General features: G+C 45.9%; 1 protein-coding gene across 3 annotated transcripts in view; it reads right to left on the minus strand.

Moving 5' to 3' along the window:
• NPC1 (NPC intracellular cholesterol transporter 1) overlaps positions 1 to 15,496 on the minus strand; it is a 53,671-nt gene extending 38,175 nt beyond the window's left edge. For 2 of the 3 annotated variants that reach the window (XM_033087625.1, XM_033087624.1), the window contains exon 1: positions 15,307 to 15,496. In XM_033087625.1, coding sequence (XP_032943516.1) covers positions 15,307 to 15,360 — 54 coding nt within the window. In that variant the 5' untranslated portion in view covers positions 15,361 to 15,496. Of the gene's footprint in view, positions 1 to 9,025; positions 9,569 to 15,306 lie in introns of all 3 variants that reach the window. The other variant, XM_033087626.1, reaches the window with a different exon arrangement.
• Between the last annotated feature and the right edge of the window lie 10,937 nt (positions 15,497 to 26,433).

Consider the following 26,433-nt stretch of genomic DNA (forward strand, 5'->3'; position numbering starts at 1 on the left):
AAACAAACCACAACCATGAGTCTGGCGTGACTAACAAGATGGGTGTTTGTTAAGTTCTCCTTTCTCAGCACTCAGTGCTATAAAAGAAAGATGACTCAAAGCTGTTTGGTTCCTTTTCACAAAGATCATCCTTTATAACCTATATCTTTTGTCTCAAAGCTAAATTGTTTCCACCCATCTGGTAGAAGAGAGGTGGGGGCAGAGGGGAGGCGTGGAGGTCAGGAGTCCTGGCTGCTGATCCTCAGAACTCATGAGGCTCTTGACTAATGTGCTTGTTGAGGCTGATCGCAGCTGGAGCAGGTGCCGAACCAAGCTGAGCAGATTTCCTGCCTGTGAACTGTAGCTCATAACCTCTGCTTATCTCACAGGTTTGGTGTGAAGAACTAAGGAGGGAACATACATGGAAGTACGCGGCAAACTACTATAAAGCACTAGACCATCAAATATAAGGAATTATTATTAACGTTTGGGACCAATTGTTTGGGACCTCAGCAAAAAGCTTCCAAAGACCTGAAGAAATTGAAATACCTGAGGTTTACTTGGGGCCAGGAAAACTGGGCTTGACTCAATGCTCTTCGGTTTGCTTCCAAAACTCATCCTGCCTCAAGCCCAAAGCCAGTGAGGCTCAAAGCACTTACAAGCCACTTACTGTGTGCTAGGCATGGTTTGAATTGCTCTTTGTATATTAACCCAATGACTCCTTACAACAAACTGATGAGGCAGAACTATTATTATACCCACTTCACAGATGAGGAAATGAGGCACAGAGAGGCTAAATAACTTGTCCAACAGTGGCAAAGCCAGAATTCAAACCAGAACATTCTACTAGTTCCAGGAAACAGAGTCTTAATAAAATATAATCTACTGCCTATGTCAGGCCCTCACTCTAGCATTACACCCCTTTCCCCCCCTTGTACAAGGCACACACGTGTGTGCATGTCCCATGCAGCTGCACTGGGCAGGATGAGGACTTGTTCCCACCTCAGAGCTCTCTCTCCCTTCACCCCCCTTCCTCTTACCTCCAGCTGAAAAATGAGAGCCAGTGTCCGTCACTTCCAGGCCTGGCCAGAGCAGCATTCCCAAACCTCCCCGAGGGACCTCCTCTCTCACATTTTCAACCTTGTCTCTTAGTTGGTACTTTCACCTGCTCCGATTTCATTCTCGGTTTCAAACCACCCCAACTCCTCTCCAGCTGTACTTCCAACTACCTGCGCAATGACCCCCTGGTGGTCAAAAGAAACTAATCTTTCCTCCAAAGCCTCCTCCACTGCCAATCCCTCTTCACCAGGGTTTAAAGCCTAGGCACCTGTAACGCAGGGTCTCTGGTCTCGCTCTCGGTGGGTGGACACAGAACATGGTGAGGCCGGAAAGGAACACCCACGGAGCCATGGGGTTCATACCACTATTCTCCCTGACAGCTAAGTGGGAGATATAGGACAAAGGCCCCACACGATCCACAATTCGTTGTCCACTTCTCTGCCAACCAATTTGCCAGCGTAGCCACGGCAGTTATATTAGTGGCTAATGGCTGACCGGTAACAGCTGATGGCCAACTAGTTACAGCGGACGGCCATCTACCACCTGAGCCAGCACCTCTCCACGTGAGGCCGAGAGCCTGGAAACTGCTCTCTGGGGCTCCGTCCCTACACTCCACCCCTTCAGGGTCTCGCCTCACACCCCACGCAACCAGCGTCCTTCGTGAGGGGCCCTGTGCAAGGAACCCAGACAACGAGAAAAAAGTTCTAGTTCAGTTCAAGAAATGTCCCAGGGGTATCCCCCGATGTCTACTCATACAGCCGTTGCCACCTGGAGTGGCGAATTTTCCGCGGCAACATGGGGCTGAACTAACGGGCAGTTCCGTGCCGGTCTGACCAGATGACAATGCGCCACATCAGTAGAAGTGTGGGCCCAATCCACTATCGTATTAGCCCATAGGCACCTACGGGCGGAAAGAAATAGTAGTCATAGGAACCAACAATGGCAAATCCCTTCCATCTGGGAGGACACATGCTAACTTTTTGTCCTGGGAAAGGAGGGTCGCTGCCACTGGCACCTTTCCCGGTTTGTGGTACCAGACCTTTATGGCGGTGCTTGGGGTCCCTTGCATAGTTTCAACATGTAGCAGAACAAGGGACCCCATAATAGGTCACATCAGTGACAGGGGCCCATTCATAGCGAGAGAACATATGCTCCCCGCCAAATCATCCCAGTTTGGGACCTCCATATACCACAGTCACTTGTGGTGGCCACTTGGCCACCTCCCTTGGCAACACTTGCAAATCATGAGTCAAACCGGCCCCCCATGGGGCTATCAGGCCCAACCACCGACAGTGGGGGCTTTTCACTTGCCAGGGCCAAGTGCATTTCTGCTGTTCCCCTGCTTTCAAGCATGTGGGTGCTGGCAGCAAAATGTTTCCATTTCTGCTGTCGCCTGGCTTTAATAGAGTCTCGCTGGTGGTAACTTGTAATTGAATGGGAGCGGCCATTCGATGTAGCAGAGCTTCTATTGGTGCGGGTCCTCCCTCTGTGGTCTCTCATTCAGGACTCTCAGGACGTCCCATAGACGCGAGGCCCAGTCACGCATCATGCAAGGGTGTTTTGACACCCGGACACCTTGCTTCAAAAGGCCACTGTAGCATTCAATCATGCCAGCTGCTTGCGGACTGTACGGGGTATGAAACAACCATTATAGGTCCATCCTGGCAGCCCAGCACTGCACTTCTTGCCCCATAAAATGGGTACCCCTGTCACTTTCAATGACTTGGGGGCGCCCATAGAGGGCGCACAGCCTTGTAAGAGCGACCACTGTATGCCGCTGATCCGCAGCTGGACACGGCCAAGCAAACATCAATCCCGTAGCAGTGTCCACTGCTGTAAATGTGTATATCACATTGCAGGCCTTAGGCAGGGGTCCAATGTAATCCACTTGCCAGCAAGTGAGGGGCACCCTCCCTCACGTAATCCGCTGTGTCTCCCAAAGAAGTCTCCGCCTTTGGGGTCTGTCCTAGGCACAGACAACACAATCATAGCAGGCATCTGCTAGCTCCTGCCATTTCAAAGGCAGACCCCAAGGTCTGCTCACCTGCCACATGGTTCGGCTTCCAGCGTGCTGCAATTTCCTATGCAGCCAATGGGCCACATCAGTGGCAGGAGCCCGTTCTAACCATCGGACCTGTGCTAGGGCATCTGCTTCATCATTACCTGGGGACACTAAGGGAGAGTGACCTGTGACATACGTTAGGGTCACCTCCCTTCCCTGCCCTAGGTCCCAGAGGTCCTGCCACATGGCTTGACCCCACAGTGGACGGTGTCCTACCAACCAGTTTTGGTGTTTCCACGTAGGGAGCCACAACGTTAAGCCCCGGAACACTGCCCAGCTGTCAGTACAAATAACTAGGGGCCCCGGGCTCATGGCTGATTACCATCCACACAGCCCGTAGCTCAGCCCACTGGCTGTTCTGATCCGTCCTAGTATCAAACCAAATGGTGTCTGTTTTGGGCTGCACACCAATAGCCGTCCAAATGGCTGCAGCCCCTTGGCTAGAACCATCAGTAAACCAGGCATCCTCAGGTACGGGGGGCTGTCCTTCTTTATAGGGCGAGGGCTCCAAGTCCTCCCCCCTAGGCAGAGTGCTTGGCTCAGCCTGGGCTGCAAGCTCCACAGGCCCCAGGACCTGTTGTAGCTCTGTCCTCAAAGGGCTTGAACTAAGGGTGCTACGTTGTTCCAAGTAAGCACCCCACTTGGCGAGGGTGGTGGTCTGTGCCACCCCTGTTTTGAGTTCCTGCGTCACGTATGGACCCACCACTGGACAGGATAGGTTGTTTGAACCAACACCCGTGCCGTTCCTGTGATGGCTTCTGTGGCCACTAGGGCTGCGTACACAGCAGCCAGTTGTTTCTCTATTAGAGAATAGCGGACTTCCGCTCCTTTTCACAATTGGGACCAAAATCCCACTGGTGACCGGAGACGCTCCTGCTATTGCCAGAGGCCCCAACCATACCCCTCTTGGGTTACGTGAACATCAAGTTCCAATGGGCGACCAGGGTCTACTACTTGCAGAGCCTGTGCCTGCTGCACTGCACATTTTGTGGCAACAAAGTCTTGCTCTATAGCCTCTGTCCAATCCCATGAGGCCCACTTTTTATCATGTTATACGAGTGCCTTGCCATTTGTGCTAAATAGGGTATAAACACCCGCCAATACCCCCGCAGACCCAAATACGTCTGCAGTTGGGAGACCTTGGTCGGCCGGGGAAAGTCTTGTATCTTACCAATAATCGCCTTAGGTATGACCTTTGTCTTACCCGACCACACAACACCCAAAAACTTGACAGATAACCCAGGGCCTTGGACCTTTTAATCATTCATCACCCAGCCACGTGACTTCAGGTGGCGGAGAAGAGAGGGAGCTGCTTGCTCTAAATCTAAAAGACAATCAGATGTTAGTAAAATAACATCCACATAATGAAACAAGGCCACAGAGGACGGATGATCCCACTGTGCCAAATCCTGGGCTACGAGCCTGTGGCAGATAGTGGGGCTATGCAAGTAACCTTGCGGAAGGACTTGAAAAGTGTACAGTAGCCGCATGTCCCAAGTAAAAGCAAACTGCTTTTGACACTCGGGTGCAATGTCAATGGAGAAAAAAGCATTGGCCAAGTCCACTACATAGTGATACGTTCCTAGGCAGATAGACGATCCCTCAAATCGTGTACTAACACACTGTGGCGTGCAAAGGTGGTGTCACCTTATTTAACTCCCTGTAGTCCACAGTCATTCGCCAGGTCCCATCTGGCTTCTTGACAGGCCATACTGGGGAGTTAAAGGGACTGTGCATTGCCCTCACAATATGTGCCTTCTCCAATTCCAATATTGTACGACCAATCTCCTCCTGCCCTCCTGGCAGGCAGTACTATCGCACTATAACCACATGCCAGGGCTGTGGCAACACTTGAGGAGGGTGGTGAGCATGCCCGCGTGTCACCGCTTTCACCACCTGGATCCGAGGACAGAAGTCTCCTTCCGACATCTGTAAGCTGAGGCCATGTAGCACGTCCACCCCTAGAATATACTCCGGAACAGGGGAGACATATACTTTGTAGGTACGAGGGCTAAGCCTTCCTATACCCAGTGGTAAGGAAACAGCTTTCACAGTCACAGTCCCCCGTAGCCATCAATGCAGATTGCTGGTCCGGGGAACAGTTCAGGGTTCCCATAAACAAGACTGCAGTCTGTGCCAGTGTCAACTAGGGCCAAAACCCTCTGCACATTAGAAGGGGACCAATGTATGGACAGTTCCACGTGGGGCCTCCGGTCCCCGCTCGTCCCCTCTGACTGGGTACCTTGGCCCCACCCCTAATCAAGCTGAAAGGAGTCGGCCTCAAGCAGCTGCATGAAGTCCTGGAGGGACATGGGTCGTGCTTTCCCAGACTTCTCCTTTAGGCTTCACAGGAATGACTGTTCTGGATGCAGCTGTTTCCAAAGTTCCAACAAGAGTGTATTGGGTAGTCGGTCTATTTTTTCCCGATCGACCCCTGCTGCCACGAGATCACGCCACATCTGCGTGCATGGTACTTTCTGAGGCTGGCAACCTCGCCCCCTTACTTTTGACTTGGGCTTCCAGGCCTTGACTTCTCGAACCTCATGTCTTAACTTCCCTTGCCGCCGGCTTTCAACATCCCCTAGGGTGGCCATGGCAGTTGTAACTTCATGGGTCCGCTGTCCCACATAGGGCGTAAGAATGGCAACCAAGGATCCAAAAGCACTCGCAGGTGCAGTATCCCAAACCAGATCTCTCATGCTGGCTGTAAAAAGCTCATCATCCGGCCCCCGCATATTAGGATTGAAAATAGCATGACTCATACCCATTTCACAGATGATTTGAGTAAGTTCCGTATATGACTGCCATTGTCATACGACTCACAGTGTCTGGCAGCTCGCCAGCCTGTCCCCATACTATGCGTACCACAGCAGTGAGCCACTCTATTAGAGAATAGTTGCCCTGGTCGTGGGCCAACCTTCGGCAGTTCTGTAATCTTTGTCGCAGGGACGGATGCACTGTCACGAAGGCTAGCTTTTCCATCTCGCCTGGGGAGCAGAGAATGTTGTCTGCTCCCTCATCCCATAAACGTAGTAGCCAAGCCGAGACTGGCTCTCCCGGGCTCTGTCTGTACCGCCTCCCCAGTTCCTGCAACTCAGTGGGAGTGTAGGGGTGTAGGTTGTGAACTCAGTCACAGCTGGGTTGCCGCAGAAATGCCCCCGGGGCCCAAAGGTTGCTCACGTTTTACCCTTTGCTTCAAGATTGGCTGGGCTTGAGGGTTGGGAGCTACATTGTCACCACTCGCTTCCTCCGCCTCTGCCTCAGAGTCTCCACCATGGAGCACCTCCTCTAACTGGCGGACCTGAGTTTCCAGCACCTCCCACCGGGGCTGCTGGTCCAGCAACGGAGGTGCTTCAGTAGGCGCTTCCTCCGTGTTACGACACAACGCAGTGAGGAACATCCAGCCCACAAGGCCGGCTGCGCTTCTCGCCTTCTCCGGCAACTGCTCAGTTAAAATCTTCAGGGCCCTCTCCATGCTGGCCGAAGAGACATCCACGTCTTCCCACCCTCCACGGGGATCCAACTCCTGAGAACAGTGGCCATCGGGCACCACACACTGTGTGGGGGCCACCTGTCCTCCTGCCCAGAGTCGGACATCATTCTTACCTGGCCAGAATCGGGTGGACACAGAATATGGTGAGGCCGAAAAGGAACACCAATGGAGCCATGGATAGGGGGTTCATACCACTATATTCTCCCTGGCGGCTGGGTTGGAGATATAGGAAACAGGATTCACATGATCTGCAATCCGCCGTCCACTTCTCTGCCAACCAACTTGCCAGTGCAGCCACAGCAGTTATATTAGTGGCTAATGGCTAACCGGTTACAGCTGATGGGCAACTAGTTACAGCGGATGGCCATCTTATTATTACAGCTGATGGCGATCTAATAACCGAGCCAGCACCTTTCCACATGAGGCCAAGAGCCTGCAAACTGCTCTCTGGGACTCTGTCCCTATAGCACCTTTCTGACCAACCTCAGGGGGTGACTCCTGGAGCAGTCTCCTGAGCCCCTGCCTCCCCCACACCTTCGCTGCTGAGCCCACAGCTGTCCTTTGTCCATCTCAGCACCTCCCATCCAGACCTTGGCAATGTCTCCCAGACACAGAGGCCACTTAGCTCTTCCCGAGCCACAGCTGCAATGTTTTCTGGTGCTCAGAAACCTACACCCACCCTTCCCACTGCCTGTGAGACAAGCTCCAGATGCCTCACCTGGCTCGGCTGCACACTTCGTCTCCCACCCTTCCTTCCTTCCTGTCCCACACTAAGTGGGACTTGCCTGCCTCTGCACAGTTCACGCCAGTCCGGCCTCCCTCCCCTACACCCCGTGCTACCACTCAAGGCCACTCTCCAGCTTTCACCTCCCCCATGCGCCTGACCTACCCATGCACAGTCCAGCATCCAGACAATGGCTAAGTGTGCCTGTTAGCTCCCTTAATCCTCACATCTGTGAGGCTGGCACTAAAATAACACCATTTTACAGAGGAGGAGACTGAGGGTTACACAGGTAAAGTGACTTACCTGAGACCATATCTAAGAAATGGCAGAGCCAGACCCTACCTGAGGCTTGACTGGTGCAGAAGTCAGAGCTCTTACTCCTCATACTGCATAAAGGGTCGCTCCTTAATGGACCACTGGCTGGCATGCTCATCTCTGTATTCCCCAATAACCCCACGGGCATCTGAGCGATTGGATTCTCAGTCTCCAAATCACCACAGAACAGCGGGAGGTCAGGCCTTATCGACGAAGAGGACAGACGTACCTTAAGATCCCTGGACTGTCAGGGCAGCACATGCTGACGTGACCAAGGTACAATCAAGGGCTCACGTACAGGCCACTCACTTCCTTTCTAAGCAAAGCACTTGATAACAGAAGTAAAGTGGCTGAACGTTACCTTTACTCTGATTCAAGAACACCTGGCGCTGATTTCATATCAATAATATTCACTGGGGAAAGGAAGCATTATGTCCAATACCAACATAAAACCCATCAATGTTTGAGGTCTGCCTGAGCCAAAAGTGACCTGATCAAATAAGAACTCAGTTCTGGAGGTGGATTGTGGTGATGGCTGTACAAAAATGTGACGTACTTAATGTCACTGAACTTGTACACTTAAAAATGGTCAATTTTATGTTATGCGTATTCTACCACCAAGTAACACATGAGCTCAGATGTCCCTCACCGTGTAAGAGAAAAGCCCAGTGGCATGGACTGGAGAGAGCGGTTCTTAGTTATCCTTCTGAGATTAAACAGAAGAGTGACTGTCAGCTCACACAGGATCAAAGACTGTGGGTCTGAGTGTCACTTGACACACCTAGAATCTCTAATAATAGGTCTTGTTAAAGCTCCACTTAAGTAATGGGTAAGTCCAAAGAATGATAACAATTCTTCACAGTCCATCTTGTGGTCACTGACCAGTCTTACAGAGCTATTCGTAATCACAAGCGCTATCTTATTTAAGCATTTAAAAATTCTGCCAATTCCTAAAATGTTAAAAGTAAATGATTGGTTTTATTTTAATTACAAAATCAATATCCATTCACCACGAATACAGGCATACCTCGTTTTATTGCCCTTCACAGGTGTGATTTTAACAGGTTGAAGGCAAGATCTCCCACCAGCAAAGGATTACAACTCACTTTACTGCAATACTCACTTTATTGCAGGGGTCTGGCACCACACCTGCAATACGTCCTAGGTATGCCTGTGCACAAACAGCACAGGCGTATAGGAAATAATACTGAAATCGCTTCCCCATCCCCCACGCCATTTCTCAGCTATAATCAGCACTAACTTATTAGATCTAGGTCCGTTATGGTTTAATTCCTCCCCACAGGCAAAGCTGCAGAGATGTACACACAAAAACACATACAAATGAAGTAACTTTTAAACAGCTTTTTCACAGTCGGCTTCTGGCTCTACTGACCTGTGCTTAACGGCATCTACTCAGGTCTCCAGGCCGGACTCCAGGCTTGTCTCCAGCCCCCCTGTTTTCTCCACAGGCTTCAGTCCAACCCATCCTGGAACGTCCTCCCTCTTACAAGCCTCACCCAAGACTCCTTGGCTCCACTGAATTTAACTCTGACTCCTTTTCCCTGGTTCCAGGCCAGGTGCTCCCTGGACCAGGTGAGCTGTTCTGGGGCAGAGGCAGGTCAGCCTCAGGCAGTGCTTGGCCAGGGTTCAGGGCATTCATTCTCACTGCATAAGTCAGTAGGTGTTCTGGGCCCAGAGCTCTGGTGAGTGTCATATTTGTCCTAGGGGTAGATACACTTTTCCTTAAAGGGCCAAATACTGTATTAAATATTGTAGACTTGTGGGCCATAGGTCTCTGTGGTAAATACTCAGCTCCGCCTGTTGTAGCTCAAGAGGAAGCACAGACAACTGGTAAGTGATGGTCGTGTGTGTGTCCCAGGAAAGCCTTATGCACAGCAACAGGATCTGGCCAGGCCATGATTTCCTGGATCCTGCCCTAGGATCAAGCAGAATTTATATTTATGAGAATTGCAAAGTTGTATATGTGGGGAGAGATTGCACGAGTATTTTCTTGCTTTTGTCTTGACTCCCTCATAAGACCATAAAATCATAAAAGGCAGAGCCAGATGTTATACTTCTTCGAAATTCCCTAGAGTACCGCATTCAGCGTTCACTGATTCAGAAACCATCAAAATTCACGAGTTAAAGGAGACCCACTAGATTATGTAAAATGTTCAGGAAAGATAACTGCTGCTTGTTTTAGCTTTAACTCAGAATTCAGTAGTTACAAGGCTAGACCATCTCTACTTTGAAAGGTGAGGTCATATGGGTATTTCACAACATGCTCCAGAGTTTAATTATTGGGTGTTTGACTGGACAGGAAAGTCTCTTTCAATACAGTAATAGTTGAGGCAAGGCTACAAAAACAATGCCCTTTCTGCTGTATGTCAGCAACTACAGCAATTGCTAAACAGACTCTAACAGAGACCTGTACGAAAGCACATCTTGTCATATGGAGAAGCCCCGAATATCAGGGACAGAATCCCATACTCCAGGCTGCCTTTAGAAAATCCTGATGAATGAAGTATTAATTAACTCATATTCAAATGCTCACTGAACGGCGACCACATGACAGGCACAAAGTTAAGTGATTTCTCCCTCATTGCCTCATTTGTTTCTCAGACACCCTATTGCATCATTTTTATAGGTGAGGTCATGAAGGCTCTGAGAAGATTCTCTGAGGTCACACAACTCATCGGTGACAAAACCAGTAATGAGAATCGAGATTCTGAGCACCAAGTTCAGCATTCTCCATCCTTTCCCTCATCCTCATCCCACCCCCAACTGCTGCACTGTTCAAACTTCAGCTCCGTTTGTACACAAGACGAATCCGCAGATTTTGACAATGCTCCAGAGATGGGCTATCCCATCCGCTACGTGTCCCTCTTTCTACACAAACCTGCCCACCTGTAGAAATGAGTACCATTTACATCTTTTTAAGTACATCTCTAAGCAGCTGTCAGATCATGACTCACTTCCTCAGTATAACCGACTGTCCTCAACTTCCAGCCTGTACTCAGCCATCCCACCTCAGGCAGAGTGCAGGGCTGGGTCCCCGCACCTCTGTCACTGTCCTAGACGGGGAAAGCTTGTGGCAGAACCTGAAGACACACCCAGCTCAAGCTCCAGGGAGAGGAGGGAGAAGCCTCTGTCGGGAGCAGAGGTGCTGGCCTGGCCAGTCAGGACAACCCAGGACGGGGTGGAGGGAGAGGCATGGAGCAAGCTGTCCAGACAGTAAGCTGCCTGCTGTTTCCTTTGGAGTCAGGCAGGCAGATGAAACAAATACGACAGGTCTGGCCTGACTTCTATTGATGGAAATGTCTGGAACTCTGTTTTACAGCCAACTTAGGGTGAACATATCCATGGAACAAAGGATAATATGTGTGAGCACCTGGGACACCTACAGATGGGTGTTTAAGTTATATATTTTTAGAGTTAGACGGGCTCAGCTCGTCTTCACTTTACAGATAACCCTACCAGCTTGCAGTTTTTTTAAGTGACTCACCCAAGGTCATACTACCAGTTAGTATTAGACATTTCTGAGCTCTAATACTCACAAGTTTGAAAACTAATCCAAGTCACAAGACAAAAACAAAACTATGGAAGTAGATGGGAGTGTATACTGTCTGCAGGTTTCTTCCAGTGTGGCAAGTGAAAAATGAGCCAGGCCAGCAGGCTAAATCTATCCCTGATTTACCACTGGCTTTTGAAGAAACCATATTGAAGCTAGAAACGTGCTTTCAATGATATATCTTATTGGCCAAGTGGAACAGGTACTGAACACCCACTCAACTTAGTTTGCTAAATAGCAATAAACTGATAGCAATATTTTGAATTTGAGTAACTTAGAGCACAGAAGAGTGTCTCAAGCCCCCAGTCTGCCATTTACTAGCTATGTGACCTTAGGACAAATTGGAGCCTAAAACAGGAAAAACGAATGGCATCACACCTATTTTAGAGGGTGTTCTGCGAGATTAAAACAAGATCAGATGTGTCCGAACAATGAAAGTACCATGCAAAAATTAGGTAACTCTTTTTTCTTTAGTTTCTTGTAAACTAGAATGTCAATTTTAAACAGCTTTATTGAGATCATTTACATACCATAAAATTCACCCTTTTCAAGTATACCGGTTTTCAGTTAACAATTAGGTAATTTCCTCCCTATTTTCTCCACTTTTCCTCTTATCCATTAAGGTCAGCTCCATTATCCTCCAAAGGTCAGCTCAGAAATGGATTGCCCATGACATTTTGTCCTCACTTTTATTAGAGCACACTTTGCATTGCAATTTTTAAAATATATTTACCCTTTCTCCTATCAACTATGAGTAAGACAGGGATAGAAACTACTAACATTTACATATCACTTTACAGTTTGTAGACTCCTTTCTATATAGGTTACTGTTTTGATCTACTTTTGTATCCTACACTATGTCCATAGCAACCACTTTATATTTATGAAATTAGTGAATGACAATATTTTAAGTTCTTCTGTGGCCTTAAGGGGCAGTAATAAGGTGAAGAACAGATTGTAAAGCTTCCCTCTCTAATTCCCCAACAGCACACTAGCAGCAGAGAGGTGGCTTTTTGTTTGTTTGTTTTACTTTTCTTGCCAAAGCAAATATTGCAAAGACAAAGAGGAATAGTCCAAGCAAAGAAAAACTTGTTGGGCCACTGATTTGGTCACTGATTATTACCCAGAAACTGCAAATCCAATTCTGATCTCCACTGGCCTCTGAATCCCTCCCTCATCTTACCCCCTTACCTGAACCCATAAAAGCCCAATAATTTGGTGATTCAAAAGAATAAAAGAGTCCTGGCCATGTTGGAGATGGTAAAATACAGTTCTTGCCGTCAAGGAGCCTGCAATCTAGTAGTTCAATTCCAACAATATTTCTCTATCTACACGAGCACCCTAAGAAATAGGCATAGTTGTTCACCTGATTTTACCGAGGAGGAGACTGAGACTCCAGGGGATTATTGACTTACCCGAGATCACTCTTGGTCAGAGGAAGAGTCAAGCAGGACCCATCCCCGGGCCTTTTAACTCAAAGTCTTTTGCCTGGGAGGAAACACTGCTGAAGTTTCAACAAAGATTTAGAACTTCAGAGGGAAGGCATTCTAGTTGGGAGAACAGGATAAAAATGTCACGGATGGTGGAGCATTTGAACTGGGCCTTGGAAGACGGGCATGGTTTTGATAGCAAGTAGTTGATTTGGCTGGAGAGCTGATGCCCTGCACAGAACTGTGGGTGAAAGGGCTGAAAGGGGCACCTGGGATCAGATTAGAGATGGTCAATGCAGGCTTCCGCAGTAGGTAACGTGTCATCCTTAAAACACAATGAAAAACATCCCTTTTAGGAGAAGTTGAGGGTGGAGAAGGGTTACCGAGGAAAGAAAGATCATACTGTCTTCATGACCAGAGGAGTCTTTGTTCCTGGTAATATGACAAACACTGAAGGAACACAAAGACCTATTCAGCAAGTGGTTTTCTGCCCACTCATTGAAATAAAAAACCTACTTTCCCTTGACTATTGATGTGAGTAGGATATCTGACTTACAGCATCAATCAAGGAGTAGGAGAGACTGGGCAAGACTACCCACATTTTGATCCATTTTCAGATGGTTACTCTTTAACGCTCTCAGGCCCGGAGAGTAAACTATTCCCAATCTCAGACAATGGCTTCATTCCTACCCAGGCCTCACTATGTTCCAAGTTCCTCAACAAAAAGTTAGTCAGGAGAGATATATATTAATATTATTTCTCAAAATTGCACACGTTAGTCAGATGATGACAAGGTTTTTTAAAAAAACACGCAGTCTAGTAATGTTATTTTATCATCTGTAAAAATTTTAAATTAAGAAAAGCAAAAATCCCTCCAAAATGTATTTTAGACCTCACGGAGCACAGTTAGTCTGTAATTCTGTGACAGAACTTTATTAGTGCGCACCCTGAACCCAGAGGTGCTATCATTGGTAAGAATTCTAAAAGCAGGTACCTTCCCCCCCAATCTGTTCAGGTTTTCTGGAAACCTCTGCAGACTTGAAGGAGTTAAACTGTAAATTAACAAGAGGAGTTTTTCCAGTTAAGCTTTACAGACCTGTCCAAGACTTCCAGGCAGTTTGCAAGAGACTTGTGACCAACCTCTGACCTATCCCCAAAGTCCTAGGAGGAGAGGCATTCGTTGGCCATCAATCAGCTGGATACCATCTCCAGGTAAAAGGAGTTCAGAGATAAGTGACAGCTACTGAACAACGTGAAGCCTGCCTCTGAGACCTTGACTCCAGGGAAACTGAACAGCTATATTTTCTTTAAAGCACATAACTGCTACAATTTCTTGAGTTTTTACTACAGCAATGAGGTCTCTCTATATATCATGTTCCTTAATAACCATAATAATCCCACGAGGTACTGCTTTTCTTCAGGAAAAAAACTGAGGCTTGAAAAAGTAACGTGCCCAAAGCCACAGAGCTTTGGTCTACCCGCTGACCCCATTCCCAACGGTGTCCCTGAAACCTGCTTTCCCCTGCCTCCCCTCCCAGCCAAGCACTTGCTCTTCCACAAGCCCACACTGCTGGGGATTCCCGCCCCCCCCCCCCCCCGCCCCCCACATACACACAAACCGCCAACACACACATACCGAAGGAGGGAGGCACAGCTCTTCTCCTATCTCTTGGTCCCTTCCTATACAGGAGTTTAAGGAGAGGTTTCCTAGATGTTTTCTAGCGAGGGGAAAACCCTTATCTGCCGTTCCCTGTGATTCACTACCTCCTCATCGCCGACACGCCTATAAGAGGGCACAAGGGCACAGGATTCCCAGAGCTCACTCTTTCATCCTGATCTGGTTTAATTCGTACTATATCCTTAGACATCCATCCTGCCCTCAACCCACCGCCGTCTGCAAAGAGAGACCTGTAGACACACAAATGCAGTGAGGGGCTCATGTCCAAAGCTACTAAACCAAAAAAAAAAAGCTGACCCGGGAGTCAGGCTCCCGAGTTTCAGGCTCAATCCTGTGGCTCGCTAGTATTGTGACAAGGGGAAAGTCAATTACCCCCCCAAACCCACACCCGGTGGCTTCCGTTTCCAAAGATGTGAAAGGGAGTTGATAAGCAACTGGCAGTCTTTAGAAGACCAAGCTGACTTACGAAAAGTAGGTAAGACTATTCCACTTTGGTGCTTGACGAATTGCTCCCTTCCTTTACCTCCCCTTACACTTTCATCTTTCGGGGAGGCGAAAAAGAAATAAAGTGGTAGAATCTTCGAAACAAATTTATACAGAATTCGTGTGGATGTGACAGAATTAAGAAAAAACAAGGTTAAAGTAAGATCCCTATCCCTCTCTACCCACTTTTCTCCTTCCCTTTGATTCCACATCCCAAATTCAAAAATTAGGTGACTACAGCTGACATAAGCTCAAAACAGGCCAAACCAGGAGCTCCCACTTGTCACCTTCTTCCAGACCACAGGGAAAAGTGCGTGGCCTTAGAAAGAAACCAGGGAGGTGAGGGGAACTCCAGGGACTCCACCGATAGACCAACTTCCGCGGGACCGATCAGACCTGCGCCTCCCCTCGGGGGCCAGGGCATCTGACTGGCTGCGCGGCCTGCAGCCCTGCTCGACTCGCGGTCCCGCCACGTCCTCCACAGCCCACCCGGGTCCCCGGCGACCACTCACCTGTGCCAGACACAGCAACAACAGGAGACCGAGGGCCGGGCCGCGCGCACTCATGCTGCCGCGGCGCTGGGCTGCGGACTAGGCGGAGGATAGGCTCGTTCGATCTGACTCGGCTGCGCTCGGTGTCACTGGCTCTCTCAGGACCCCGCGCCCGCGGACAGAAGGAGCAAGCGCCAGCAGCAGCGAGCTGCGCGCGCAGGTCAGGAAGGAGAAGGCGTCGTCAGCTCCTCCCTCCTCTAGGCGGTGCCGCTGCTGGGCCTACCAGAGCCGGTTCTGAAGCCAGGCCTCCCGGGGAGGGCGGGACAAGGGCGGGGCCTAGGCCTGTATGGGGCGGGGCCGGACTCGACAGTGCCACAGCCACCTCCCGAAGGCTCAGCTCCGGACTTTTTCTCCCTGTAGGCCCCTGGGGAGCCCAGCGTGCGGCCAAGGGCTCCCAGACCAGGGCAGCAGAACTTTTGGAATCCGGGTTGGGAGAACATTTCTGGAGTTGTACCAACAATGTGTGTTTTTCATGCTTTAAGCTCATTTCTTCCTTTCTTCGGTTGGAGATGGTTTTTAGCAAATGGGAGGGCTTGGACACTGTTTTCCCAAAGTGAGACCCTATTTGCGGAATACGTATTTATTTAGGCCCGATTAGCACCCCGAGCAGGTTCTCCCAAACCCAGTCACCAAAGCCCGGGGTGGTGTCGCGCAAGGGCCTTTACCATGTTGTGATCCGAGAGCGCGAGGGGCGGAGCGCAGCGATCGCGATGCAGGAGTCACCCAATCACGGTTTTCGTCCGCCCTGCACACTTTCAGAAAAGCGCTAGAACCACACCATCTACTGGTGGTGCCAAGCATGGCAGGGAACCCGCGGAGACTTGGTTAAGACGGGACCAATCCATTTTTTAAATTTTAGATGAAGTCAAGTAACACAATGATAAAGAAGAGTTGTTTTTTTTTTGCCTTGCTTCTTATTATTATTATAATATTTTTTGGTCTTGCACTTATTTTTTTCTATGCATTTCCTGGTAATATTTCCCCTCACATTTCAATTATTGAGACCACTCATAAGCATCAGTCATTTCTATTTTGAAGGTAAGGAAATGGAAGTAAGGATCTCTTCTCCCCACAGTGGATGCCAACATAAAATGAAAAGACTAAATATTCATCTGCAGCAATGCTCAAACCCAGTCCTAGGTAGGACCATGATTCAGGCAACATTTCTGTCCCTACTCTATAAACTGACTGATTAAGTTACTGTCTTGCCTCCCCACCTCCTCAGCCCTGAGATGTCCAACCAGCCGGCTGGGCACTGAAACTACAGGGATTTCCTCTTGAGCCCTGTATCTTCCATGATGACCTCCTGGCTCTAATCCGACTGTGAGCTCTTCTGCTCCTGCTGGTTTCGCTGATGATAAAGCTGTATGCTTTATGCTTGGGTACTCAAAGGTGTCGTCACCAATCAGGAGCATCACCATCACCTGGGAACCTGTTAGAAATGCAAATTTATGGGGCTTCACCCTGGACACACTGTTACCGAAAGTCTGGGGATGAACCCAGCTATTTGTTTTAACAAACCCTTCAGGTGGTTCCAATGCACACTCAAATTCAAGAACTACAACTGTAATGTATTCCTTGGATCCTGGGGGGTTAGTTACCCTTCCAGTTTTAGCAAGTCCTTCTGGAAAAACAAAACAAAAAAACCTTTATAAAGTAATTGATGTGAGCAAAGGGAATTTCAAGCAACATATGAAACATTTCTGGGATGGGCAGAAATTTTGATGCCCCACGTATTACGTCCACTAGTAGCAAAACAGTAGCAAAGATCTTTTAGCCCAAGTTTTCTTTTTCTGGTTCTGTCTTTCATACAGCTTTGACAATGCCCAAAAGTATAGGATTTATTTTTTTAAATAAACTATCCTATTTCTAAGACACATTTTTTTGTTGATAACCAAGTAATCCATGTTTATGGTAGCAACTTTGAAAATACACAAAACATTAGAGACAATAATTAAAAAATAATTTAAAATTTCACCATTACGGATAATCTGTGTCACATTGTAGTGTATTTTCTCCTTCTATGAAAATTGTTTTAACATGGTTGAGATCATGTTTAAATAATACTTAATACCACTATTATTATATACACTAGTCAACATTGACTGCACAATAACAAAGGACAGAACAAAGAGGAAAAATGAAATTATTACACATATGTATCTTTATAAATGTGAGAAAACATCCTCCAGAAAACTTCCATGTATTTGAAAACATATATGTAAACATGTGGACTTTTTAAACAAGTGAGAACATTTGGTATACATATTGCAGTTTGATTTTTTTATATTTAGCAATACGGTTTTTCACCTCACTATTTTTACTAGGTCTGTTGGATTTCATTGTATGTATATAACATTTCTGAAGCCAGAATGATATGGGCCAGACTCAGGGCAGTGCCGAAGTCAGTGAAATATAGTTCATCAATCAGTAAGTATTTCAAAATAAATCTCAAATTGCATTTCTGGTACAGTGAAGGGTTTGTATGGTCCCAGTAATTCTGCATAAATTCACCTTTTCTTTTCCGAGCTTGTGTAGATTCCAGAAAGCTTTGCATCTTTCTGTGCCCTCTGCTTTCCTCATGATACTGCATCATAGAAATCTAAAAGCTATTGAACATTTCCAGTAGGAGGAGAGATGAGAAAGGTTCACCAAAGACAAAATTCTTTTTACTTAGCAGATGGAAGGGTATTCATGTTAATAGTTCAAAAACTATTAACATAATTTATTTAATCAATCTCCTGTTGGACATTTGGTTTGTCACTTTTGTTACTGGAAACAATGATGCAATGAATATCCCTGTACCTAAATCTTTGCAATTATATACAAATAGAACTGTTGCCGTGTTAACTAACCCTCTAGCTGATAATGCAAACACTAATGGGGGAATTTTATTTATAAGGGCTCTAGAATATAATACTACAAGTTATTCACACCAGCATCACCTGTTACTAATATTCTGAACTAGTTAGTGCAGCTTTTCTTTGTGTTGTGGTTGGTCTCATAACTAGGTTGAGTTTCTCTACCAAGAGGAAACAATACCTAAGTTCTTTTCCTTGTGGAGTTTGTATTATAATAACCCTTAGAGTAAACTTGTGGTGGAGGAGGGGCACACAGCTCCAGCTTATTGAACCTCTGCCAGTTAAGATGGCATCCAGTTACGTTACATCTGGTATATATATGGTTCTGGGAAAATCACTTTATAGAGATGGTCTTCAAGTGGTTTTTAAATTTATCCTTCTATTGAAGTTTCTAGGTCAATTATGTATGTTGACTAAATTTACAAATAAACTTGTTTATCCAAAAAAAAAACAAAACAAATAGAACTGTTGCAATAAATAAATAAATAAATAAATAAATAAATAAATAAATAAATGTGTGTGTGTGTGTGTGTATCAAAGGAAATGTGCATTTTAGTTTTGATTATTACCAAATCGCTGTCCAAAGAGATTGCTAACAACATAGGGAAGTACCTAATTCCACCTTTTTGCCAACACTTATCTTTGCTATTCTGATAGGTGAAAAATGGCATCTGTGATTTTACTTATTTTATAAAATATTGTGTTTTCATTTGTATTTGACTAATTATGTGAGATTAAGAATCTTTTCATACATTTATAAATAATTTTATTCCTTTGTCTGTGTTTTTCAATTTCTAATGTTTTTTCATCTGACGTATTTATTTATTTTAAGATTTTATTGGGGAAAGGGAACAGGACTTTTTAATTGGGGAACAGTGTGTACTTTCAGGACTTTTTTCCAAGTTAATTGTTGTCCTTTCAATCTTAATTGTGAAGAGTGCCGTTCAGCTTCAAGTTGTTGTCCTTTCAGTCCTAGCTGTGCCAGCTCAGCTCCAGGTCCAGTTGCTGTTGCTAGTTGCAAGGGGCACAGCCCACCATCCCCTGCGGGAGTCGAACCAGCAACCTTGTGGTTGAGAGGATGCGCTCCAACCAACTGAGCCATCTGGGAGCTCAGCGGCAGCTCAGCTCAAGGTGCCGAGTTCAATCTTAGTTGCAAGGGGCGCTGCCCACCATCCCTTGCGGGACTCGAGGAGTCAAACCAGCAACCTTGTGGTTGAGAGCCCACTGGCCCATGTGGGAATCGAACCGGCAGCCTTCGGAGTTAGGAGCATGGACTCCAAACGCCTGAGCCACCGGACCGGCCCCCTCATCTGACTTATAAAAGCTCTTTATTTATTAAGAAAACTAACCTGTCGGTCTAGTACACGTGTTGCAGATATTTTTACTAATTTACTATTTTTCAGGGTTATAAAAATTATTTCATAGTTTCTTCTAGAGTATTAATGATTTTTATGAAACTAATGATCCACCTGGGATTCTTTTGCTGTAAGGAGTCATGTAAGGGTCTAGCTCCCCTCCACCCGCAGAGGCTGGGCAATCATATGGGTACCTGCTCTTCTTAAAGTCATTGGTTTTTGTGTTGCCAAATCTAAGGACAACTTGTTTGTTTTCACCGACTTGACCTTTTAGTAGTATTCAATGCAGATGACCACACTATCCAACGTAAAAATATTCTTCTTTAACCCTCACTCTCCTGGCTTACTTCATTGGCTAAGCATCCATTATATCTCAGCTTCTAGACTAGGGATGTGATTTGATCAGTATATTCATGTTAATAAAATTTCATTACAACAAAATGACTGATTTCTTCTAATATAGAAGCTTTTTTTTTTTCATTCTGCTGACCTGACTTAGAAACATCAGAGTAGATAGTGATTCAAGTGGGCAAAGAAAAAAGAATGTCTAACTACTAGTGTGGTGGACTGTTCCATGATGTGACAGATGTCTGTCCCGAAAGCTGGATCCAGGCCAGAAGGGAGATTGTTCACTGCAACGCCCCCCTGCCCCGCTTAGAGACTGTCTGATCGTAATTGATGTTCCCTCTGACATACATCAGCACCCCCCTCTTGCCTCCTGCTATGTGCTGGTTCCTGTAACAGCTTGTTGTCCTGACCTGGTCAAACATGAGAAGTCATTTCCCGTATTTGGTAGCATTCACGACTAGTACCTGTGACTTCCCCCCTCCCCTTACCTTATATAACTTTGGCACCTGTCAAGCGGGGCAAGGATCCATTCTTCCTTGCAGCGGCCTAAGACAAGCCTCATACACGTCAGTTTCCCTTAATAAACTCTATTATAATTACCAGGCTGGAGTGGCCAGCTTCTTTCTGCAGTCTTTCCCTGCCCTGTGCTTACAGAGGTAGACTTTCAGTCTCAGGGCTTTTCCCTCAGTCTGAGTGTGTGAACACTACTGCACCGATTGCAAGCTTGCCTAGTTTCTAACTTGAAGGTTGAAGTTCAATAATAAGAAATGAAGGTCGAGCTGGGCCTTTGGAGTACTAGGATGCAACCAATTTCTCCTGGCAATATCTCCTGGTAATATCTAAGCCAGTTGCTGATGGACCTGGCACTTCTTCACTTTGCTTACTGTTTTTTTGTTGTTGTTGTTGCTGTTGTTTTTTTTGTTTTGTTTTTCTCCCTTGTATTAGTTAGCTCAGGCTGCCATAACAAAATACTATAGACTGGGTGGCTTAAGCAACAGGTATTTATATCTCACAGTCTGGAGGCTGAAAAGTGCAAGATCAAGGTGCCCAGAATTTTAGTTTCTTGTAAGGACCTACTTCCTGGCTTGTAGAGGGCTGCCTTCTCACCATGTGCTCAGGTGGTCTTTCCTTGGTGCGTGTGTGTACAGAGATAGATCTGTCTCTCTTTCTCTTTGTATAAAGTCACCAATCCTGTTGGATTAAGGCCACAGCCTCATGACCTCATTTAACCTTAATTACTTCCTAAAAGCCCTAACTCTAAATACAGGTACATTGGGGGTTAGGGCTTCAAGAGTGAATTTGGATGGAGGGAACGTAATTCAGTCCATAGCATCCCTCCTTTTGCTCAGGGATACATTATGACTTTTGTGGGCATGAGTCACCTGTGCCTTTGGAGTCCTCTTCCTACTCCTTCAAAAAACAAAACAAAAACAAAAACAAACAAACAAAAAAACTACACCACCAAAATTATATTTTACAACTATATTTGTATAAAGACAAACATAATCCAGGCTGGCTTCATTAGTATATATTAATTATTACTATATTATTTTTCTTCTGATTTGAAAATAAATTGAAACTAGAACATTTTCACGTGACTGTAAAAGCATGAGGGGCCCTAAACACTGCCTACTGTGCCTAATGGAGAAATTGGCCCTGTTTTTGCTGCTAGTAGAACTTCCTGTAGTATTCACAAACATTGTAAGTTTTGCTGATAAACTGCCCCCCCAAAAGGTCTCAGAACAGCAACTAGAGGTGGCTCTAAAGAATCACATGTGGGGGACAGACGGATGGCTCTGTTAGTTAGACCGCGAGCTCTGAATAACAGGGTTGCCAGTTTGATTCCCACATGGGCCCGTGAGCTGCATCCTCCACAACTGGATTGAAGGACAATGACTTGGAGCTGATGGGCCCTGGAGAAACACACTATTCTCCAATATTCCCCAATAAAAAGTAAAAAGAAATTTAAAAAAATGGATAGTGGGAGGATGACAGTTGAACACAGGAATAGGAGTAAGTGGTCAGCTCACATCTCTCTCCCTGTCAGGCTAGTAGGGCTATACATTGCCAACACATTTTGGTGAAATATAACTCAAGGAGACCTTGAGTTAACACTTCTGCCAAATCCCTAGGGAGTTTCAAGTTGAGCATTTTTGAGAACCTCTTTTTGATAGACTTTTTTCTTTTTTTATGAATATTTAACACATATATAAAGTGTACAAAGCTTACATGTACAGTTTGATGAGTTTTTACATATTACATACTTACATTAGCTATCTATTGGTTCATAAAAAATTACTCCCAAAATGTAGTAGATTAAAAGAACAAACATTTATTATATAATAGTTTCTGTCAGCCAGGGGTTTTGGATGGTTCTGACTCAGGTTCTCTTATGAGGTTGTGGTCAAGGTATCAGTCAGGTTACCATCATGTGAAAGCTTGACTGAGACTGGAGGATCTGCTTCCAAGGAGCTGCTGGCAGGGAGCCTCAGTTCCTTTCGACATGGGCTTCTCCATAGGGCTGCTTGAGTGTCCTCAAGACTTGGCAGCTGACTTCCTTCAGAGTGAGTGATTCAAGAGAGAACAGGCAGAGCCACAATGTCTTTTATGCTCTATCCTCAAAGGTGACATGCCATCACTTTGGCCATTCTTTAATGATCACACAGACCAGTCCTGATACAGTATAGGTGGGGGACTACACAAGGACAAGAATATCAGAGGAGGACATCTTCATTTACATCTTCATTTAAAATAGCTTATGGCTACAACTCATGACTTTAGTGCCAGTCATTATGACTGACTCAGAAATGGGACATTGTTGTTCAGACTTATGGTAAAATATTGCTCACCCGGGTAACAATATTTGGTTTGGTGATTAATCCAGTCATGGGTTACAGTGTAACTTCCACTCAGATCCAATGCCACCAGCATTGCAATAACTTGAAACTTGGCCGAGTTTCACAATAGTGTTCCCTTCTCTGGAGGATTCAGTCACATGACACACTTTCTTTTGTGTGGGGTATTTTTCGGTCTAATGTTTCCTAAAATAAAGTCCAACTCTTGTAAACTGAAGACTTTCTTTCTAAGGTTATGCTTACAAGTCCAACTGTGGGAAGTGGGACTACTAACAGCATTTCCCTTGTCAAATATTAGCGTTTAAATCCTAGTGAGGGAAGGAAGAAGAGACTAAAGATGGGAGAAGTAATTCTTTCTGTTGACCGAGATAAAGCTGACAAGGCATCTGAGAACTGAAAGTCTTTAATTAACTTCCTTCAATTGTTAAAATATAACTTCACTCATAGTTTTAAATTATCTTGAAGTATTGCTAAAAGTAAGGGTAAGAGCACCAGGAAAAGATTCTGGGACTTTCCAGACCCACTAATGTGTATTTAACTGAGGGCTAGTAGTTAAATACACATTAGTGGGTCTGGAAAGTCCTAGAATATAGTAGTCAGAGAGCCTGGAGAAAACTACCCCTGTTTATCTCATTGTGTTCATAAGTTAAGCAGAGTAAAAAAAACTTCCTCGGGCCCTCAGTTAGAGGAATGTGAAATAAATCATTCTAATTCTGCACAGAGAGCATATAACTTGTTTTTGGTTTGTTTTAATTTTTCTCCATATTTTAAAGCACAAGTAAGTACAAAAACTGATGTGGAATAATGGCATGGAAAAACCCTAATACGATGTGGCTCTGCTCACCTTAACATAGTTCTATGCACAAATTTGTTAACATCTTGTCAGAGAGAGAGATAAAACACACTCATTGAAACCAATTGACCAGCATACATAAACCTATTTTGTCTCATTTTACCAAGAAGGTAGTAAAACATCAACTCATAGGCCCATCTACATTGCGCTAGAATCTTACATCTCTACAGTGGGACACAAAGTACTTGTTTCTTGGTGACAGAACAGAGGCAATGTACGCTGAATGTTGACAATAATTCCTAGAAAGTGCTAGGAGTGGCTTCACAGATACAGGTCTACCGATCACAACTAGAATCATTTCAAGACAACTGTTTAATTTGAACCTTAGCTCCAGGTCCTGACTAGTCACCAGGACCAGTCATCCGTAACCTCTCCAACACAGGGCTAGCGTTCTTTGGTGACTGAACAAGTTCCCTTGATGAGCTTGTTCAGTCACCAAAGAATGCTAGCCCTGGAGCAAACAGAAGTCTGGCGTTTGTCAGCCCTTACGTTAGGTGGCCATGCTTCTTCGTGGGGTTTGTTGCCCACTCTCCTCTCCTCAAGACTTTCTTCTTCTTTGATATATGTTTCACTGGCCACTGCTGTCCGTTTCATTTCTCCTCCTCCTCCTCCTCCTCCATCTCCTCCTCCTTTTAGCTACTTTTCCTTCTTGCTTCAAAGTTCCTGTGGGGACAGAGCCCCAAAAAGCAGTTTCCAGGCTCTCGGCCTCACATAGAAAGGTGCTGGCTCAGGTAGTAAATGGCCATCGACTGTGATCAAATGGCCAGCAGCTGTGGCTAGTTGGCCGTCAGCTGTAACCAGTGAGCCATTGGGCACTAATATAACTGCCGTGGCTACGCTAGCAGAAAAAGGGGGAGCTAGCAAGAAGATGGTGGCTGAGCCTGCAAGCGGCACAGTGAGGGTTGAGAATTGTGTTGCTCCTGGTTCCTGTGTCTCCAACCCAGCTGCCAGCGAGAGTATAGAGATATGACTCCCCTACCTATGGCTCCGTGGGTGTTCCTGTTTGGCCTCACCATGTCCTGCGTTCTTATGTGGGGAGTGGGACCAGAGACCCCACCTGACACCCCGCATGACACTTGGCGTAGTCGGCAGGAACCCCTGCACTACAGTTCCTTCTCAGTTTTTTCCTCTTACCAGAGTCTCCGTCTTTCATCCCATGACTTTGACCATAACTCCTGTGTAGATCATGCCCCAAATCAGTAAGTCTAGTCCTAAACATTAAGCTGCTACTTACAACTGCTTTCTGGAATCAATTGCACACATTCTTCAAACTTAAAATGTCGAAACTCTCTCTCTCTCTCTCTCTCTCTCTCTCTCTCTCTCTCTCTCTCTCTCTCTCTCTCTCTCTGTCTCCACCCCAAACTCTGCTGTTCTTTCCTATTTCTTAGTACAATTATTGGCACCATCCACCATGTAAACCTTGTGTGTGGAAAAGAGTTCACATAACAGACCTAGACTGCTAGGTCTAGGTCTGCTATCGTTAGAAATCTTGTTTACAGAGTTGGCCATTGGCTGGCATCTGGGGACTTGGCTGGCAAACAGTTCCCTAAACTGATATAAGACTTTCCCTAAATTATAAAGGCTCACTGTGCCTAAATTGTTTGTACAAACAATGTGGTTTATGCTGAATGCCTGTTTTCTTTCTGCAAGTCTGGAATTTTGGTAAATACTCGCCAGAGGGCGCTTATGTGACCAGCTTCCATTTAAAAGCCTGGGTGAGTCTCTAATGAGCTTCCCCAGTAGACAACACTTTGCAGTGTTGTCACAACTCATCACTAGAGGAATTAAGCTTGTCCTGTGTGAATTCATCAGGAGAGGATCCTTGAAAGCTTGTACCTGGTTTCCTCTATCTTGACTCCATTTCCTTTTCCCTTTCCTGATTTTGCTATATACCTTTTTGCTGTCATCTCAGCCATGATGAGCCCTGGGAGTCCCAGCAAAACTGGGGATGGTCTGAGGGTCTCCTGACATACCTTAGTATAAGTATAATTCCTAACTCTCTTCTCATGCTCTGTGTTCAGTTAATCACCAATTATCATCACCTCTACCTCTACATATTTTGAAAAATATGTCCCGTACTCTCCATCCTCTCTGCCTTCATGGTACAACTGTGACTTCATCTGGGCACCACTCTCCCTGGCTTTCCCACACTAAAAAAGCAAAACCCAAAAGTTGGAGGACAGCACCAAGCCAACACTATGAGGGAGGTGATCTCTCAAAGCCAGTTTTCTCAGTTGCAAGACGGGGATAGTAACAGTGCTTGTATCACAGGGCTGTTGTCAGGGGTAAATGAGAAAATACATATACACTTTATGAGATTATCTATGTAAAGTACTTAGCACATAACAGTCCTTCAACAAACGATAGCTAGTTTCTATTGTTATTAATAATCTGCAGACTCCACCTGGTCACTACCTGTGAGGCTCAGCCAGTTCTAGCATCAAAACCACTTTGTTATGAAATTAGGACCTCAGCTTCTCACCCCTATAATCTGCAGGGCAGGCCCCCCTCAAAACCGAGGTATCTCCGTTGGATTCCAGCCAGCCTGGCAGTTGGGAGTGCTTTTATCCTCTGATAGTTCTACTGGTCACTAGAATCATTTCAAGAACACCATTTATTTTAATTTGAACCTTAGCTCCAGGCCCCAGTGTGCGGTAATGATGAGACATAGCTTTCTTGTGGTTGCAGAGGGTGGCTGGAGCAGGAGAGGAAGCCAGGATGGCTACGGTGTTCTCCAGGCTCCAACGCAAATGTTACCATTGCAAATATTTATTTCCTAAACAAGAAGTTGTGCACAACCATCAGCTACTTCAGAA

The sequence above is a fragment of the Rhinolophus ferrumequinum genome, chromosome 19 (genome assembly GCF_004115265.2).
Source record: "Rhinolophus ferrumequinum isolate MPI-CBG mRhiFer1 chromosome 19, mRhiFer1_v1.p, whole genome shotgun sequence".
Taxonomy (NCBI): Eukaryota; Metazoa; Chordata; class Mammalia; order Chiroptera; family Rhinolophidae; genus Rhinolophus; species Rhinolophus ferrumequinum.